Below are 20,008 nucleotides of genomic sequence, written 5' to 3'. Positions count from 1 at the left end.
TCAGCCTTCCAAGCAGCTGGGACTACAGGCGCCCGCCACCTCGCCTGCCTAGTGTATTTTTTTAGTAGAGATGGGGTTTCACCGTGTTAGCCAGGATGGTGTCGATCTCCTGACCTCGTGATCCGCCCGTCTCGGCCTCCCAAAGTGCTGGGATTACAGGCTTGAACCACTATAGATGTTGTCACAGATTTTGAATTTTAGCCCAACTATAATGAAAAGCCCTTAGTGCCACTGAAGCAAGGGCACTCAAAATATAAAATATTACTGATCTCATGGAATATCTGTACTTATCTAATTTGACAAAGTTCTAATAGATGCCTCAGATATGAAAAAAAAAAAACTTGGAAAATTGTCTAATATACCCACCAAGCAGATATGTATTGATGCCTTTTATCTGCTTGGTTGGTATACTAGATGATATCAACAAAGGCAGAGAAAAATGTAACTGATAAAATTAGTGTCACTTTTCAATAAAAATTTTGGATACAGTTTAAAATGCTAATTCTAGCATATAAAAGACCTTTAGCAAGTTTATACTTATTAAATCAATACATATTTGTAAATTTTTATTTAAAGAATATGGAACAAGTTAAAATTCATTAACTATTCTTGCTGTTCAAGGCACTACGAAACTATTATTCTATCCCAACATAAAGAAACATCTAAGAAACTTAGTAATTGTACTTTTGTAATTGAGTTAGGAATTATGACAGTGTGATGATCAAGTTGTAAGATGCAGCAATTGAAAAACTCCTATAGTATTTATTGAAAGAAGAGAATCTGGAGAGAAGAGAAGTCGGGGGAAAAAAAAAAAGTCCCATTGAAAGTGTCACAAAAATTTGATGTTCATAGTATTATTAAACAACTGTGGAAAATATTTCCAAAAGTAAAGTTACATAAAAAGTACCTGCAAAACCTGACAAGTCAGCAGAAAGTGATGAACCACTTGAGCTTTCAGTAACTGCTTAATATTAAACATCTGCTGGTGGTGATCTGCTCTGATGAGGACTTCTAGTGCCGCTAACAAAGTTTCCCAAACACCTTGCTGAGGAGATAAACACACACCAATAAGCACATATGTACTGAAAAATATGCAGCATGCTTTTTGGAAGACACACAATGTGCAACAATTTAACATTGTATATATATTCAGTATCAAAGACTACATGTCTGCAAAAAGCCAATGTCAAAATTTATTCCCTATTATTTTTTGTTGCCAGTAGGCTATTTCTAAATAGCTATGTTGAATGCAATACTGTATTAGGTGCTTTCCTACATTAGCCTTTCTGTGGCATTAAATGTATTTTCAAAAGATGAATTATCAAGAGGGATTGTTCAAATTAGAGAAGCACACATATTACCAACATTATTGTTTTTAAATAATTTATGTTCAAAGAATGTTGTTAAAAATGTATACATTTCAATACCAATCTGCATATGCAGCATTTAACCAAATAATTTTAGAGCAAATCATACTAAATCAAAAAGTCATGGACAATGTGAAAATTCTGCATTTTTACTTTACTTTCAAGTTCAAATAATAGAATTCTCTGCACGATTACAAACTATGCACTTCAAAGAGTAGTTAGCATCCTTTGACAGTGCCTTAAAATGCTTCTCCCATATTGAATCAATCTTAACTTGTCCATAATACTAGAGAAAAAAAGATGCCTTATAGTGATAACTAATACTGAAAGATAACCTTCCCTTCATCTTATCATCCTAAGTGACCTTTCAATAAACCGTTTAACAAAAAGCAAAATTAACTGGCTTGGGTTGCAGAGCCTACTATTTCTCCTGCCATTATCTGGCAAGAATGAACCAAGATATTGATAGACTTAATCATACTCTTCTACCCAGGGTCTCTCTCTTTTTAAGATAGAGCCAAGATGTTCTAAAAGAAAAAGCCAAGTGAAAACCAGAAGACAAGGCAGCCAAAGTATGAAAACATGATTCAATCTGAAAAGTAGTACCAAGATAAAATAGTGCCAATGTAAACAAATAGCAACAACAAAAAAAGAAAAACTAGACTTAGTTCAAAAATAATTAATTACGTAAGAAAATCTTATTTCAAATTCATAGAAGCAATATGTGTCTTATCACTTTCAAATTCAATTTAAAAATGTTTCTTTTAAAATCAAACAACCCCACATTTGCCTGCTCTTTGAAGCACTTGGTCCAACTTTGTCCAAGTTAGATTTTCCAACCTGCAACTGAGCATATTCTTTATTACACATTTATACTGCTTTTGATCCAATTTGTTTACATATGCTATCCCTGAAATTATTTGCTTTCTCCCTGCAATATTACATGTATTTTAATCTACCTATCTTATCTATCTTCTATTTTTTTAGATCTGAAAGTAAATATTTACTCAGAGTGAGAAAAGGAATCACAACAAATCACAAAGTTTAAAAACTGAAAAGTACCATGAATACCACAAAATCCAGAAACATGGTAATAGTTAGTTTGTTGGACATGCCTTTCAAAATACTTTTCTCTGTTTTGTGGCTGCATACTCTTTAATTGCCTCTTCATATAACAACAATTTTGTAATATAATTTTCTATAGGAAGAATAAAAAATTCTCTTTCCTCTAGCATATCTGAACTAAATTTATTTTTGTTACTAATAGATTAGAAAAGGTTTTTTTTTTTTTTTTTTTTTTTGCCAGGTGTCGGGGCTCACGACTGTATCCCAGCACTTTGGGAGGCCAAAGTGGGAGGATTGCTTGAGCCCAGGAGTTTGAGACCAGCCTGGGCAATATAGTGAGACTTCATCTCTACAAAAAAAAAAAAAAAAAAAAATTAAAAATTAGCCAGGCATGGTGGTGCACACATGTAGTCCTAGCTACTTGGGAGGCTGAGGTAGGAGGACCGCTTGAGCCTGAGAGGCAGAGGTTGCAGTGAGCCAAGATGGCGCCACTGCACTTTAGCCTGGGTGACAGAGTGAGATCCTGTTTCAAAAAAAAAAAGGAGTCTTTTTTCAACCTCACAATTCATTATTGGTAATGTGTAAATTTTTAGGGACTGTTGGCAAGTTGGGAAAAACCATTTTTTAAAAAATCCTAAAGGTATATATATTCTGAATTGCTCCATAAATAATATTTGATGATAATCTTGTTACATTCTAATTAGTTCTAGACAATCTAGTTTTCTTTTTCTTGCAAAAATCACCAATACCTACTAGAACCCTGCCACACTTAGAGCAAACAGTCTACACTAGAACTAAGAAGGCTGTATGAGCCTATACCATTAAGACTGCTTAAAACTGGGGCAGAAAGGAAACAATCCTATACTCATTCCCTGACTGGGTCCTTGTGAAGACCAGACCAGCCATTCTAGGTGCTGAGATGTAGTGCCTACATCTAAGATCAATCTATGTTGCTTACTTTATACTTATGATGAAGCCTTATCTCTAACTCCGGGCCAGCGTGGCTCCCCTAGTTAGAAGTGTATCCATTTCCCTCTCCTGGATCTGACTCCCCTGACTCTTAGCAGGCTCCCCTTTCAGAGTTTATGGTAAATGCAAGCCTTCGACTAATCCAAATAAGCCCACATGCTCCTGCCTGACTGCAGTATTCTTAGCCAGCCCAAGTTTGATTTTGACTCTCCAGCTCAGCGTTCCCCATGGCTGTTCAAAACTTTGCATGGGAAATAAGTGCCAGATTTCCATTTATAATTAACATTACATTGAAGTAATTATTTCCTTCAGAATAATGATTAGATAAATATTTAAAAGAATATGCTGGCTGGGGGTGGTGGCTCATGTGTATAATCCCAGCATTTTGGGAAGCCAAGGCAGGCAGATCACTTGAGCTCAGGAGTTCAAGACCAGCCTGAGCAACATGTGTGAAACCCTGTCTATACCCAAAATACAAAAACTTAGCCAGGCATGGTGGCACACATCTGTGGTCCCAGCTACTTGGGAGGCTAAGGTAGGAGTATCATCTGAGCCTGGGGGTGGAGGTTGCAGTGAGCCAAGATCACATCATTGCACTCCAGCCTGGGCGAAAGAGTAAAATCCGTTTCAAACAAAAACAAAAACAAACAAACAAAAAAAGAGTACACGCTTCTATTCACAGTAGCTAAAATGTGGAAACAATCCAAGTATCTCTAAACTGATGAATGGATGAGCAAAATGTGGTAAATATATAGAATGGAATATTATTCATTCTTAAAAAGGAAATTTGGACATATGCTACAACACAGATGAGCCGTGAAGACATTATGCTAAGTGAAATAAGCTAATCACAAAAAGACAAATACTATACGATCCTACTTATATGAGATCCTTAGTCAAAAGTAGAATGGTGGTTTCTAGGGGCTAGAGGAAGAGGGGGAACAGGGAATTACTGTTTAAAGGGTACAAAGTTTTGGTTTTACAAAACAAAAAAGATTTACAGAGATGGATGGTGGTGATGGTTGGACAACACTGTAAATGCACTTAATGCCACCAAACCGAAACTTAAAAATGCTTAAGATGGTAAATTTTGTGTTATATGCATTTTATCACAATAAAAAATGGAAAAAAGTACATATTACATGCCTCTGCTTTATTCCATATCTTCCAGTCAAGCAATAGTTCCTCTAACAGCTTAACATCTTGGATTATAGCATTAGAGTCTACATCCAACTTAAACTCTCCATTCTCATTCATATAAATAATATCTTCACCACAGCATCCTTCGAGAAGGGTCTATAGAAAATTAGCATTAATATAAGATGTGTTAGTAATTGGTTAATCAAAAAGTTCAACAGAAACATTAAGCTTTCAATTTTAGCAATCATTAAATTCAAAGGAAAGCTAGTAAATAATTCAACACTTCACGCAATATCTTTAACTTGTTTTGTAAAACAATTCAGATAAATAGAAAATTCCAAACTTACAAATATTTTTAAGTGAGTACTTGGGTTCAAACATGGAGTAAAACAAACAGCACTCATTTTTTATGTTTTAAATTGAATTAATCTTCTATTAGGCTTTAAAACCTTTTCAAAAAAGTAGTAAGGATTCATGCCATCAATGTATGGATCTTGCCATTTAAAGAGGTAGGGGTGGGGGCAACGGTAGAGCAATCATCTTTTGCCTTAGTACTAGAAGTCTCAGAGAGAAGTATTTTCACAATGTTACCAAATGCTTTTTATCTAGAAAAGTATTTAAATATATAATGATAGCGGGATAATAAAAATGAGCACGAACATCTGTGACTTTAAAAACTAACTTTGTAGCAGCAGTGCCTAATGGAATGGTATGCCTCTAGGTGCCTAGAGAACTGGGTTCTCTGCCATAATGGTGGGGGCTAAAGCAAAGATCTTATCAATCTATGGAATGAGGTGACAGCATGGGAGATATCTATGGCCCACCCAGATCTAAAATTCAATGAGTTTATTTTTTCTTACTTTTAAAAAATGCTTTAAAAAAAAGAAAAATGTAATTATTTAAATGATGAAAATAACTAGAAGAGTACCTTAGTTTTATTAACTATACACTAATAAGTTTCCTCCATTTTCTTCAGGAATAACTGAAACACAAAACTATTATTGGAAGACTTTGATGACGAGATGAGTATCATTGCATATGAAACTATAAGAATAAATTTTATGAAGACATACCTTCAAAATGTAAAACCCTACAATGCATTTTTGTTTGATCAACACCTGATGAATCATAGAAAGTCCATTACAATTTTCTAATTCATGTACTCTTTGTTGGTTGTATTTAATTAATGAGAGTATAACTCGCAGTGCTAATGCTTGAGTTTCTTCACAGCTACTGAGTTCAACGACCTAAAAAAAAAATGGGTGGATATAGTTTTCTCCCAATTTGCTGAGAGTAAAAATTTAACATGTATAATCTTCCACTATGTAACATCAATCCAGTAGTTTCTACAAAGTAATTTTTTAATGCTCATACTCTACCTATTTAAGGATTGTGAATAAACAAAACTGAGAGTAAGGCATAAATTCCATGTTCTATAGTCTCTTACATATGCTATAGTATACAATGACATGAACAACCTTAGTGGTCAGTAGCATTTTATAACTAGTCATCTAAAGTGTCATAAGTTTTTGATAAATTAGTCAACAGACAAACAGGCTCTGCACTATGTGGTAAGGGAGATAAAAAGAAGTAAAATACATGATACTTGTTTCCAATGGGGTCTACTTTTCTGTCAAAGAGATAAGAGGCTAAAAACCACGTTGTGCCTTGTACTTCAATTTACTTCAACCAACACTTTCTGACAACTACTATATACATAAGAAATACATACTTATTATCATGCTAAAGGCCAAAGAAGAATGAGACAATAGGTATGCCAGGAGAGCACAGAAACCATTCTGACCCCTCTCTGCTTGGTTTAGCGGAAGGCTACACAGAGATAAGATGGCCTCGGAAGAGAGCCAAATCCTGAAAAGCAGGAATAAAGGGGTGGCTGGCGGCAGGGCACAGCCAGGAGAAGGGTAAAGCCTAAATTGGAAGTTCAGAGTACATCTAGGAAGCTGCAGGTTGCCTCTTTGGCTGGATTGTAGAGACCAGGCTCACAAGGCAGGTTATGCATGTAAGGATTTTAAGGACACTGAATTTTATTTTTGTAGGGGAAAAGGAAGGATACTGAACAAGGTTTCTAAGTTTTAGACTTAGAAACATACTTTAAAAGTCTTACTGGTAAGATACTAAACATATAAAGATAAAAATGTAAACATTTTATCTAAGATCCAACCTTTATGTAACTAACAAAATTATATATTCAATACCTTGATGAAAGAGAAGAAAACAAGGAAATACATTCTGAAACTATACAGTGGTACAAAAGATCACAAAATAATGGTGAGGAGTTAAAGGGCTTTTGATTTTAAAACACTAGGAGAGAATCTATTCAACTAGACAGTAGATTTAAAAAATATGAAAAAGGAAGAGCTGAAGAAGAAAAGACAGATTACAGAGCATGGGGGATCAAATGCTAACAAAATATTTGTAAGAACCCTAACAACAACAAATGCTGATATGCTTCTTATTGCAAAATTAATCAAAGATGCTTCCATTAAAGAAAACTAGATAGGGAGACTATGAAAACCTGATAATGTTGCAGAAGTTATACTTCGGGATAAAATGAAGATGCATTCCGAGGATGAAGGAAGATCAAAGCTGCTTTAATTAAACAGGGATGTGGACCCAGAGGAAGTAGAAATGATTTTTACCAAAGTGAGACTATCTGTGCTCCCTAATATAGGTTTCAGCAATCCCTGAAATAGTCTATAATTACTGTCTACTCTGCATCAGGACAGATAATTAAATGATTTATTCTAAAATGGTACGTATGGCCTGAGTCAAACTTTATATTTCTCCTTTTTGAAAAAACTCCAAACCCAAACAAATTAAAGTTTTGTTGTTTTTTTTTTAAAAAAAAGTACTTGCTGACCCTTAGTTTTTTCCTACGCATTGGAAACATTTAAGGAATAAAAGCTTCATAAATTTATTTTTAAAAGTATCCTCCTTTCCATTTAAAATCTTGTACATTTAACATTTAATTGTACTAATTGCATTTTTGGTTAATAGAAAACTTCTAAAATATTCATAAATTAGAAGAAACCTGAATCATCTATGGCTGAAAGCTTAATAACATATTTAATATGTAATTTTTTATCTTAAAAGTTTAATATAGTTTAGTGTAGCTTTTTTGTGTGGTCCAAAAGAAATCCTTTAATTTATCAACAATAAATAAGTCATTTCTCTTTAGACAAAACTATAACCAGTGATTCTTACCCTAGCAAAGAGAAAAACAAATACACCAGTTCCACCAATTTCATGCAGAATGCCTTGAATGGTTTTATACTCAGTAGGTTGAAGATTCTTTAGATGATGAGGTTCTAATAAGATGCTCTGAACTTCTTTTGAGCTGAAGGGTCTTTGAGAGAGTTGGGTTTTCATTTGACCTTTAAGTCTAATCACTGGCTCATAGATGGTGTACTGAGCAGGACAGTAAGTTGTATAAACAACTGAAAGACTTTCCTGAAACACAAATATTTTCCTTCAGTAATGACACAAAGTTTAAAATGCAAGCTATCAACTAGCAAGTAAGTATTTCAAAGTGAAAACACACTCAACTGATCCTTTTCTTTGTTTAGAAAACAACAGCTACTACACTAAACAAAGATAAACATTAGAAGCAAGGCTGTTTCCCACAAAGCAAATGATCAGTGATTTATTTAGCAGTGATCAATTGTATAGATCACACCAAGGTTGAGAAGGATTCCAGCTTTGCTCGGTTTAGAATAAATATTAAATTATGCTATTACTACTAATATCAACTAAGTCTTAAACCACACTTATTACATACCAGGCACTATTCTAAGCACTTAAAAATATTGGGAACTCAGGGTCAGGTCAACTTTTCTGAAATTTTTGCTTTGCATTTGCTCATGGGCTGACTATTTATTTAAACGCAACTCTAAACTAGATCTTTCTTTCTACTGGAACAAAATTTCAGATTGTCAATGGTCAGCACACCTAACTAAAATAAAATAGAACTTCAAATATTTCTCCCAGGCAAAGGATAGTTTCCATCAGCGTGTGGCTCCCTGTCAAGACTCTCTAAACTATTTTAAAAATTAAAGTTAATTTTAAATGCAGAATGTATGTTTTTCTTAGAGACAGGGTCTCGCTCTGGCACCCAGGCTAGAGTGCAGTGGCATGACCATAGCTCACTGTAGCCTTGAACTCCTAGGCTCAAGGGCTCCTCCCACCTCAGTCTCCCGAGCAGCTAGGACTTACAGGCACCTGCCACCACATCAATTTATTATTATTTTTTTTTGTAGAGACATGGTCTTGTTATGTTGCAGGTTAGTCTCAAACCCTTGGCCTAAAGTGATCCTCCTGCCTGTGCCTCCCAGAGTGCTGGGATTATAGGTATGAACCTTGGTGTCTGGCCCATGGTGTACTTTAAGGTGGTTTTAGTGGTAGTGGATGCCAAACTCAGGCTCAGGAAATCCTATAGATTCAGTGTCTTCTCTCAGAACTGGATGGGGGTCTAGTGCTTTGATATTTCTCTTTCTTTCTTTCTTTCTTTCTTTTTTTCTTTCTTTCTTTCTTTCTTTTTCTTTCTTTCTTTCTTTTCTCTCTCTCTCTCTCCTCTCTCTCTCTCTCTCTCTTTCTCTTTTTCTCTCTTTCTCTCTTTCTTTCTTTCCAAGACGGAGTCTTGCTCTGTTGCCCAGGGTGGAATACAGTTGCATGATCTCAGCTCACCGTAGCCTCCACCTCCTGGGTTCAAGCAATTCTCCTGCTTCAGCCTCCTGAGTAGCTGGGATTACAGGTGCATGCCACCACACCCAGCTAATTTTTTATTTTTAGTAGAGACGGGGTTTCACCATGTTGGCCAGGCTGGTCTCAAACTGGCTGGTCTTGAACTTCTGACCTTGGGATCTGCCTGCCTCAGCCTCCCAAAGTGCTGGGATTACAAACATGAGCCACTGTGCCCGGCCTGAGGTTTATTTATGACCCACAGCAATCAGACATGCCATCCAGTGTATCTGTGCACCAGCTAAACCAATTATACTCTCTGTTGTGTATGATTATGCTGGAAAAGCAAAGTTTCAAACCTGCAGTAGTTTCAATCAGAAATCTGACACCACACTCTGACATGAGGGTACCATTTCTTTTTTTTTTTTTTGAGACAGAGTTTCACTCTTGTTGCCCAGGCTGGAGTGCAATGGTGCATTCTCGGCTCACTGCAATCTCCGCCTCCTAGGTTCAAGCGATTCTCCTGCCTCAGCCTCCTGAGTAGCTGGGATTACAGGTGCCTGCCACCATGCCCGGCTAGTTTTTATATTTTTAGTAGAGACAGGGTTTCACCATGTTGGCCAGACTGGTCTCAAACTCCTGACCCGAGGCGATCCGCCTGCCTCGGCCTCCCAAAGTGCTGGGATTACAGGCATGAGCCACCGCACCCGGCCAAGGGGACCCCTTCTCCCTGACCATTCTTTCACAAACTTGTAACTCCCAAATCACTAAATCGGGCTTAAAGAATTTGCTCTCTAAAAATAGTTTTCACATAAAACCCTCAGAATTTTCATTCATGATAATTTATGTTGAGTTTTGTAACATATATGACCTATATACTGTTCAGGAAAAATAAAAGGATTAGGGAAATTTTTCTATGAAAACAAATGCATTAACCGAAAACTACTGAGTTAAAGCTATTACTTGAACAAACATCTATGTGAGCTCCTCAATCTCCCTAAGGCAGAGGTTCTCAAAGTGTGATCCTCAACCAGCATCAGCATCACCTAGGAACTTATTAAAAATGTAAATTCCAGGGTCACACTTCAGACCTACTACATCAGAAGCTCTGGACCAGCAATCCATATTTTAACAAGCCCTCTGGATGATTCTGGCGCACAGTCAGGTTTGAGGAACCATTTCCCTAAAGGATGTTTTCTAATGGTGAGACATTTAGGATAGGATCATTCTTTGTTGTAGAACAGTGTTCATGTACTGTAGAACATTTAGCATCCCTGGCCCTTACTACCCAATAATTACTGACAACCACATCTACCCTCCCCACAACTCAACAACAACAACAACAAAATACATTCCAAAACAGTAGTCTCCTTCAAGTAGGAAATATCTGTACTTCTCACAAGAAGCAAGAGAAAGAGGAACCCAGTTTCATGGCCAGATCTACCAGATTTTAGTAGATTTTCTAAGACTATGAAGGCTCAGTTTTCTAGTTGCTATAACAAAAAACCTCACCACTAGCTCCTAAATTGTATACCAGTAGAACAAAATACTGGAATAATATATAAAAATCAAGAGAGTCTCATGTAAGCAGAATTAGCAATACTTTGAAAGCAAAATTCCTATTTGTACTGATATTAAACAATACATTTTTTAGGCCAGGCATGGTGGCTCATGCCTGTAATCTCACCATTTGAGGGGCTGAGATGGGAGGATCGCTTGAGGCCAAGAGTTTGAGATCAGTCTGGGCAACATAGCGAGATTCCATCTCTACAAAAATTTAAAATTAGCCTGGTGTGGTGGTGCCTGACTGTAGACCTGGCCACCTGGGAGGCTGAGGTGGGAAGATCATTTGAGCCCAGGAGTTCAAGGCTGCAGTGAGCTATGATCACACCACTGCACCCAAGCCTGGGTGACAGAGTGAAATCCTGTCTCTTAAAAAAAAAAAAACAACAAAAAATAAAAAAGAGTAGGTTTTCTAAGACCTGTATATACATAACTAAAACTGACATTATAAATCAGTATTATTTATTTATAAGTATGGAAAGAAAATATAATGAGCAACATTTTTTAGGAGTATGTCAAACTAACAAGTGTTATTTTCACTGTATCATAAACATTTTTCCTGAATAATTAGTAGGTATAAAATAAGCTAAACTGATAAACTTTATATGGAAATATAATTTCAAGGAAATGGAGACATAAATATAAAACCTGAAACAAATTTTGAAAGAAGGTCAAAGCGTTTCAATTTTTTTCAGAAAAAAACATAATTCTAAGATAAGACAATGTTAAGGAACCATATGAAAATCTTTAGAAATCTAATTCATAACTATACATTTCAATAAATACACCTAAATACAGTTGTTACTATAAAATTAAAACTTATAAAATTAAAACTTACAATTAAAAGACCAATATCCACATCTTTCTTGGTCATAAAAAGTTCTCTGATTTGTTCACATCGCAAAATTTCTTTATTAATATATTTGGAGTAGTCATTCACCGGCTTGCCATACTTACATGGCATTACAGATGTATGATTGGGCCCACAAGCATACAGATAAAAGGCCTCTTGTGAACCAACCTTAGCTCCTGAATAGCAGAAAAATAAAGTTAGTTATTTAAAACACTCTAACCAGAATTTTTCATAAAAAGCAAGAAACCACGAGTTATTTTTTTTTAGCCAGATTCTTTCAGCTGTTCACTATATTTTATGAAATTGATAAAGCCTCAATTTCCAAATTGCTGTAATGAGAAAATAACCTATGCCAACTATGATGGAAGATGAATTAATGTATATAAAGTTAATCGTGAAGCTTTTAATTAAATCATAATATTTCTATTTGCTCCTTAGCCAGAAAACAGGTTTTCTGATTTATTTTACTTTTTTTTAAATAATGGAAGCTGTATCTTGGTAAATTCCATTTCTAACTAAAATTTGAATCAATATCTTTATTCCTTCCTATTTAGTCAATAAACACTGTCTGAATGCTATTATGTATCAGGTTTAAGGACATATTTTTTAAAATCATATATCTCATTTTTCCCTAAAATTTGATATTTGTATAAGAAATAATAAAATTATAAAGGAGACAACCAAGATAAGTTTACTAGTAATGATACTACATTATCCAGTATAAAAAAATGCTAATTTAATATGAGCTTTTCTTTTTTGAGGGTAGGGGAAATACATTTTTATATTAAATGTATATATCAATTGTAAGACACAACTAGACTACAAAAATGTTAAAATATTTTAAAAGTATATCTTAGAATCTTGGAAATACAGTACTTATTAAACACAAGTAAAGGAACAGAGATAGATATTTTAGCCAGGTTAATTTACTTAGTTTAATACTTGTCAACTGAGAAAAAAATTGGAAATGTTTCAAAGGAAAAAATCTCACTCTGTCGCCCAGGTTGAAGTGCAGTGGTGCAATCATGGCTCACTCACCATTGAAGAGAAGCAAATTTCCCAGGTCCCATTTTCCAGCCAACTGCAAAAACTCTTCTTGGGATGATAAACAATGGCCAATCATGCAAAATGTTTTATTGCTATCAGATGACAAACTTGTTTTTCTTGGAAGCATAAAATCCAAAGTAACATCAGGCTTCCTACATTAAAAACAAAGTTAAAGCAATGACTTTAGGAAGTACTAGTACTAAGTATTTTTAAAGCATGAATATTTAACAATGGGGAATTCTTCAACAATTTTCTTGGGTCATTACCAGCTGGCACTGGGGCACGAGAGGAGGGCTAATTGCTTGTCTCTTGGTCAAAGGTGCTGCAGAAAGAGGGGAGCCAAACAGAGATACCTGATGATCCCACAGCAGGCCATGGGAAATGTGATGAGACATTTGCTGCAAGTTTTCTCTGCCATTTGACTTCTGCATATGCACCTTCCTGGTTTACAGATACAAACCAACCACCTCCCCTTAATTTTGCCAAGAAGTCTTCCATCTTGACAAACAATTCCAAAAATTGGAATCCATAACATTCCAAAAATGTTATGTCATCTATGAGGCCTCTGAAAACTAATCAGTAAAAACATAACTTCTTCAAAATTTCTTCTGTCTAGCCACTGAAATGTCAATGCTTTCTGCATTTTCTGTTTTCTTAATGCTAAGTGATTACGCAGCTTTTGATTAGTCTCTTTTGCTTCATGGATAACGGTGAAGGAATGCTTACAAAAGACAGAGTTCTGGCAAAGGCAAAATAAGGCTTTCTCACAGAAAGACACACAAAGCAGGGAGGACTTCATCAACTAGTGAAACCACAGAGCTCTACCCCTAGTTTAGGAATGTTTTAAACTCCATTTTAAGATAATGAGGGTAATCTATAAAGGCAAAGTCTAAATAAAATTTGTAAGATGAAGACAGGATAAGCTAACATGGGTAGCTCTTAATGAGAAATCCAACTTTGTATATATTTATTTTAAAAGTTTTGCCTAAGGCTCTCCGTTTCACATGTAACAGATAAACTTAACTATTTTCATTTTTTTTTTTTTTTTTTAATAAAGGAAAGATGTGAGATACGTTCAATGACATACTTCTCCTTGACCAAATAAATAAATGGCTGTGACTGAAACTCCTCTATCGCCATCTAGTGGCATTATGACTTAAAATAGTTTTAAATTTTTTATTTTAAAAAATAAGAGTGTTTCAATGAGAACATATGGACACGGGGAGGGGAACATCACATACCAGGGCCTGTTGGCAGGTGTGGGGGCAAGGGGAGGAAGAGTATCAGGACAAATACCTAATGCACGCGGGGCTTAAAACCTAGATGATGGCTTGATAGGTGCAGCAAACCACCATGGCACATGTATACCTATGTAACAAACCTGCATGTTCTGACATGTATCCCAGAACTAAAGTAAAATGAAAATATAACAATAAAATAATAATAAAATAGTGTTTTTAAGGGTGAAAGAAAACCTACTGCAGGATGAATGCAAAATGAATTAAACAAATATTAAGTATCTACTATGTGCCAAGTATTTCCGCCATATTTGTAAGCTGTTAATAACAACTAGTAGAAAGTATTAACTCATTTTCAGTATTGTTACCTTATTTTAAAAGGCCTTTTCAAATGTACTCTTTTGTCAGTTCCTCGTTAGTATAGTGGTGAGTATCCCCGCCTGTCAAATGTACTCTTTTAGAAATTCTTTTTTTTTTTTTTTTTTTTAATTGAGACAGGGTCTCGCTCTGTCACCCAGGCTGAAGTGCAAGGGTGCAATCATGGCTCACTGTAGCCTTGACTTACTGGGCTCAGGTGATTCTCCTGCCTCAGCCTCCCAAGTAGCTGGGACTATAGAGGTACGCATCACCATGCCCAGCTAATTTTTTTATTTTTAGTAGAGACAGGGTTTTTCCATGTTGCCCAGGTTGGTCTTCAATTCCTGGGCTCAAGCAATCCTTCTGCCTCAGCCTCTCAAAGTGCTGGGATTACAGGCATGAAGCACCATGCCTGGCCTAGAAATTATTCCATAGCTTATAAGGTGATGAAGATATTATAGCACCAAGTTTAAGTCAACAGAATAAAATATTTGTTCTTGGTCACTTGCTCTGTTAACCAATGAAATTAACTTGTGCCAAATGGCAAACAATTCTCTCAAAGGAATGTAGACCTAAGTGGGTGGGTAAAAAAACAGAGTGATGTGTGAATCAAGTGACTATGATTACTAATTTTCAGACTGTCCACAATAAAAATCTAATCTTTCATTCTGAACATGTCTAATAGTTAGTTTATGGTTCCTATACCTGTCAGTTGACATAATTCAGAAAAAGGCTACAGGGGCAGTAAAGCACAGGGTTTGAAAACATGGGCCCTCCCTAGGGTCAGAGTTTAGGTTAAACTTTCAGCTCTATCCCTTACTTGTGGCATGAGTTTGGGCAAGTCACTCTAGGTCTCAGTTGCCTCATCTGTAAAATTTGGATAATAATATACCTACTTCATAGTATTGCTGGGAGGATTAAATTAGGTAATCTGTATAAAGTGTCTAATGCAGTGCCTGGCACATGTTGAAAGCTTAAGAAATTGAGAGGAGAGTGTCTAGGAGGAGAAAGGGGCTCTCTACTTACAACTCCAGCCCCAGCTCTATCTGATTTAACTGTAGGTTCTGGAAACAAATTTGCTGACTGGCTACAGCTGCCATGGCAGGTGTGACAATCGAGACTGTCACAGACTGTATTTTATTTGGAATATGGAACATGGAAATTAGGCTTCAATTACGTATTTTTACATTTTTTTTAAACGAATACAACAAAACTGAACTCTTAATTTTATTTCCAAAGCATGTTCTTGCTTGTGGTGGACACCATGGACTATAAAGCAATTCACAAGCCCCTGTTCCCTGTCTCCCTCTATTATTGAGGCTGGACAGCTATAGGCAATCAATTGCTGCAGCCTCCTGCAGCGATGCCCTGTCCTCCACTTCAAACTGTCCTCCTCCCACCTACACAGGGCAAGTTCCATCTCCTCCTTCAGGTCTCAGCTTTAATACCCTGTTCTTAGATAGGCCTTCCCTGATCCACCCATTGTTAAGTGTCAAACTTGATATTTTCTGTCTCAGGGTTTTAAAGCACGGGCCTCACAGTATTTGTCATCATTTGCAAATATTCATTTAATTGTGTTTGCTTGTTGTCTGATTCCTCACCAGACCGTGACTCCAGGAAGGCAGGGAATGTGTCCATCTTGTTTACCACTGCCCCCCAGGCCTTAATAATATATCAAGTGCTCAAAACACTCTGATTCTTCAATAAATGTGATGAATGAACAAATGAATGAATAAAAATAGGTTAATCTGTGTTAAGGGTATATGTTATTTCCATGGTCTAATCTACTTTGAGGGATTTTTGAGAGAATTATATTACGTATATAAAGCATCCAGCAAAAGATCTGCAACATAATAAGTATGCCATATATTATGTTCCCTTTGATTAAATCTAGACTTCTCAGCTTGGCATTCAAAGCCTGTTAAGTAGTCTCACCATGCCCATTCTTTTGTATTTCTCATTATTCAACTCAAACTCATCCAACCAGCTTAATCCTTTACCATGCTACATTACAGTTTCGAATTCTCATCTTCTTTCATGCTACTTCATTCAATACAATAATTCCCAATGCTTACAAATCGAAGATACCTTATAATTCCTACAGGCTAAAATTTTACATTACGATATTCCACAAGATGTTTCTTATTAACTTGGCTCACAATTATCCTATGTGGTAAAAATCATACAGTACTCTCCCTGAATCTATCACTTGGTATATTTCTAGCACTCTATCTGAATCTATCACCGTATACATAGGCTAGTCATTCTAACTTCTTTTGAAAGTCTAATTTATTTTAGGTATTAACCTTATTAGCCACTTAATGTAAATAATTATCATGGCTTCAGTTTTACAATATATGGGCTTGCGGAATGAAATTATAGATTCTATTCTTTCATATATAGTTATACATAAATGTCTAAATTTCTAGGTATCTGCATGCTCCCCAAACCCAAATATTAATTTTCAACAGTCACTTCTACAGGAGGCTTATTTTGCATGAAAATGACCAATAGGAAAGAAAAGTCCAACTCTGACAGATTTGTAAGTTAAAGTACAGTAAATTTTATTGTAGTAAAAACCTAGAATTTTCTATAATCTGTTTCAGAAGTTATAATAGACTAATGAAACGTAACATTGTAACTGAGATTGACATGCATTTCCTCAAAATGCTTCCTACCTCTGTCCAGAGACCCATATGGAGATTTTCCCATGAATCTTCTTTTTCCCTTGGGGCTGCTGTAAGTAGGTGAGTACTAAATGTTGCCATTTGCTTGGGAGGAAAATATTCTCCTGTGATTCAACCTGTGCTAGTAAAACAGCTTTCATGTCATCATTTGAATCCATGCACACACTATAAAAAAAGAGAAAAGGCATAGGCTGAAAACATAAAAATTCTGACCTCAGTATTTAACACATATATAGTAACTATAATTCTAAATATTTAAGTAAGATTAAAAATCAGTTCTATTTTTTTTAAAGTGCTTGAAAAGTCAGTAGGTCTTTGTTTTATACCATAAGCTACTTAGTTATTCTATTATTACCTCAATTCACGAACTGAAATAGATTAGGTTCATTGGCTGATAGTCATAATTTAGGCAATAATTTTCAGAATTCAGTTTGTAAAAATATATATATTATTACAATTTATATAGTCATCGCTCATTTAGAAATTACAATGTATTATTTGGTTCACAGAAAAACTAATATAAATGTCTAAATACCAGACTGTATTGGAGGTCTAATCTACTTTGTGGAATTACTGAAAGAATGAGGAGATAATGTACATAAGGCATCTAATAATGTTTGTAACGCTTACAAGGTATGTATTCCTAAATAACATACTGGTTTGTTTAGATTTGAGTTTTAGACAAATAGTATCATACTATTCATACTCAATACAAATAAAAGACCTGTATCTATACCACTTAATAAATGAGACAGTATAAAAGGACAAGATAACAAGGAGAACCCAAGCTTATCAGGTAATGGCTATTAAATATATAACCCACATGGAAAACATATGTTTGTTAATAACACCTTAAGACCATTACAATCTGATAGAATATTTCCATAGAATAAGACTTCAATAAGTATTTGATCTAAAATTTAACTGAGAATTAATGTATTTTATTTATTTATTTATTTTTATTTTTATTTTTTGAGACAGTCTCACTCTGTCACCCAGACCGGAGCACAGTGGCATGCGATCTGGGCTCTGCCTCCCGGGTTCAAGCGATTCTCCTGCTTCAGCCTCCCAAGCAGCTGGGACTACAGGCATGCACCATCATGCCTGGCTAATTTTTGCGGTTTTTGTTTGTTTGTTTTGTAGAGATCGGGTTTCACTATGTTGGCCAGGCTGGTCTCAAACTCCTGACCTCAGGTGATACGCCTGCCTTGGCTTCCCGAAGTGCTGGGATTACAGGTGTGACACCACGCCCAGCCGAGAATTAATATATTTTAGACTTTATGGATTTTTGGATAGAATAATACACTATTACAAAAGTGGTATTAATAGCTGTTAGAATGTATATATTTTTAAATGAGACTTTTTGTTTTGCTATAATGAAATTTTATTAGCAGATTTCACATTAATGTCTCTTACATAAATTATTTAAATACATTATCTATTCATGGGAGGCTGAGGATAATCAATACCGAAAGATAAAACTGGCATTGTGGGGATCAGCCCACACTTGGATCATCAACGCTTTGGATCCCAGTGAAATTACATGAATACATCCTTCTACTATGAGTCTTTCACCAGGATTTATGTACTCTGCACCTTCCGGTCTGTCGCTCCCTATAAGAAAAAGATGTTAAAATGATCAGTAAAATGGTTCATAACAATTGAGTAGAAAAGTGAATTTACAAGAATACAAAGCAAGTTTGTTCATTTGTAGTAGGTTACCTACCCAGAATGTCTGAGCCTGATCTGTTCTAAACAACCATATCTCCAGAGTATAGATGTTAACTCCAAAAAAGCACAAGGGATGAAAAATGGTAATTCAGTACTTTAAAAGTTATTAAATGTTTAAAAATGTATAATAACTGAGGACAACTGTGGGCATAACCAGACTGCTATGTGACAACCTATTACAATGTGTACCAAGCTTCTTTCTTCAGCTGGATTGTGTCACTATGACTTCCCTGACCCTGGTCCAGGGAGCACACATCACTGTCAATGTGTGTTATTGTCCCACACTACCAAAAATCATTTTAGAATTATCACATGGCATGATTTTTAAAAATTTGAATTCATATTACAAATTTTAAGGAAAAACTCTAGTGTTTGAATATATTCATAATTTATATTCCCTGGTGAGTGGTCTTTGAATATAATTGCTAAGTGATTCAGAATCTCTAGTGTTTCTTTAAGGCAAGCTAGGGTAAATGCTTACAGGTTTGGGCTATCTGGTTATTCATCTTGACTCCTCTTTCTCATCTTTCAAAACACAGCACTACCTGAAGATGTATGATGATCTACTTGTCATTATAATACTTGTGACTTTATGTAAAGCTATGTTATATCATAATACAAAATGCATGTCCAAAGTTTCAGACTTTTAAAGAACACTACTACTTATTAGACTGCATACATATTAGTTGCTATTTTTCAACAGGTAAAACCATGACCGATGTTAAAAAAAAAAATACTCCCCGTAGTGATGACAATAGTTTTTAAAAAGAAGAGTTAAAGTAACTGATTATTTTGAGGCTACTGACCAAGATATAAGATGTATAGAGAACTCATATCTGACATGAAATTTTAAAAATGTTCCATACCAAATATGAACTTGTACAAATAAAACAGTAGGACAAAACCAGTGTGTACCTAGGAATTATAGAGTAGGAATATTACAAATATTTAACTTAATGCTCACAACCATCTTATAAGGTAAATATATATAGGGTGACAGAATTGAGGCACTGAGAGGTTAATTTGTCCAAAGGCATCAGTTAGAGGTAAAAGATGTGATATCACAGCAAAATATTCTTTATCTCTCTTCAAAAATTTTTAGATATGTCTACTATTTTTAAGTGTTCATACAAAATCATCTTTCTAAAATATGTTTTCTAATATATCCCTAAAATAAAAAATTAAGAAAAAACTTTCTAATATTTACTTTTCTCAGGTCACTATGTACATTTATTCATTGTATAAGAGACTGTTTACATTGAGATTGCCTCCATTAAAACATGAGAAGGCAAT

General features: G+C 35.3%; 1 protein-coding gene across 5 annotated transcripts in view; it reads right to left on the bottom strand.

Moving 5' to 3' along the window:
* Positions 1-20,008, bottom strand: part of LYST (lysosomal trafficking regulator) — a 212,479-nt gene that overhangs the window by 103,048 nt on the left and 89,423 nt on the right. For all 5 annotated transcript variants that reach the window (XM_023216208.1, XM_023216210.3, XM_023216211.3 and 2 more), the window contains 8 exons: positions 18,454-18,598; positions 16,976-17,149; positions 12,694-12,854; positions 11,641-11,831; positions 7,767-8,012; positions 5,615-5,788; positions 4,548-4,697; positions 908-1,045 (listed from right to left, as the gene is read on the bottom strand). In XM_023216208.1, the coding sequence (XP_023071976.1) occupies positions 908-1,045; positions 4,548-4,697; positions 5,615-5,788; positions 7,767-8,012; positions 11,641-11,831; positions 12,694-12,854; positions 16,976-17,149; positions 18,454-18,598 (1,379 nt within the window). The remainder of the gene's footprint in view (positions 1-907; positions 1,046-4,547; positions 4,698-5,614; positions 5,789-7,766; positions 8,013-11,640; positions 11,832-12,693; positions 12,855-16,975; positions 17,150-18,453; positions 18,599-20,008) is intronic.

The sequence above is a fragment of the Piliocolobus tephrosceles genome, chromosome 1 (assembly GCF_002776525.5).
Source record: "Piliocolobus tephrosceles isolate RC106 chromosome 1, ASM277652v3, whole genome shotgun sequence".
Taxonomy (NCBI): Eukaryota; Metazoa; Chordata; class Mammalia; order Primates; family Cercopithecidae; genus Piliocolobus; species Piliocolobus tephrosceles.
The sequence above is the reverse complement of the archived record's forward strand: the minus strand, read 5'-3'. Positions and strand labels throughout refer to the sequence as shown.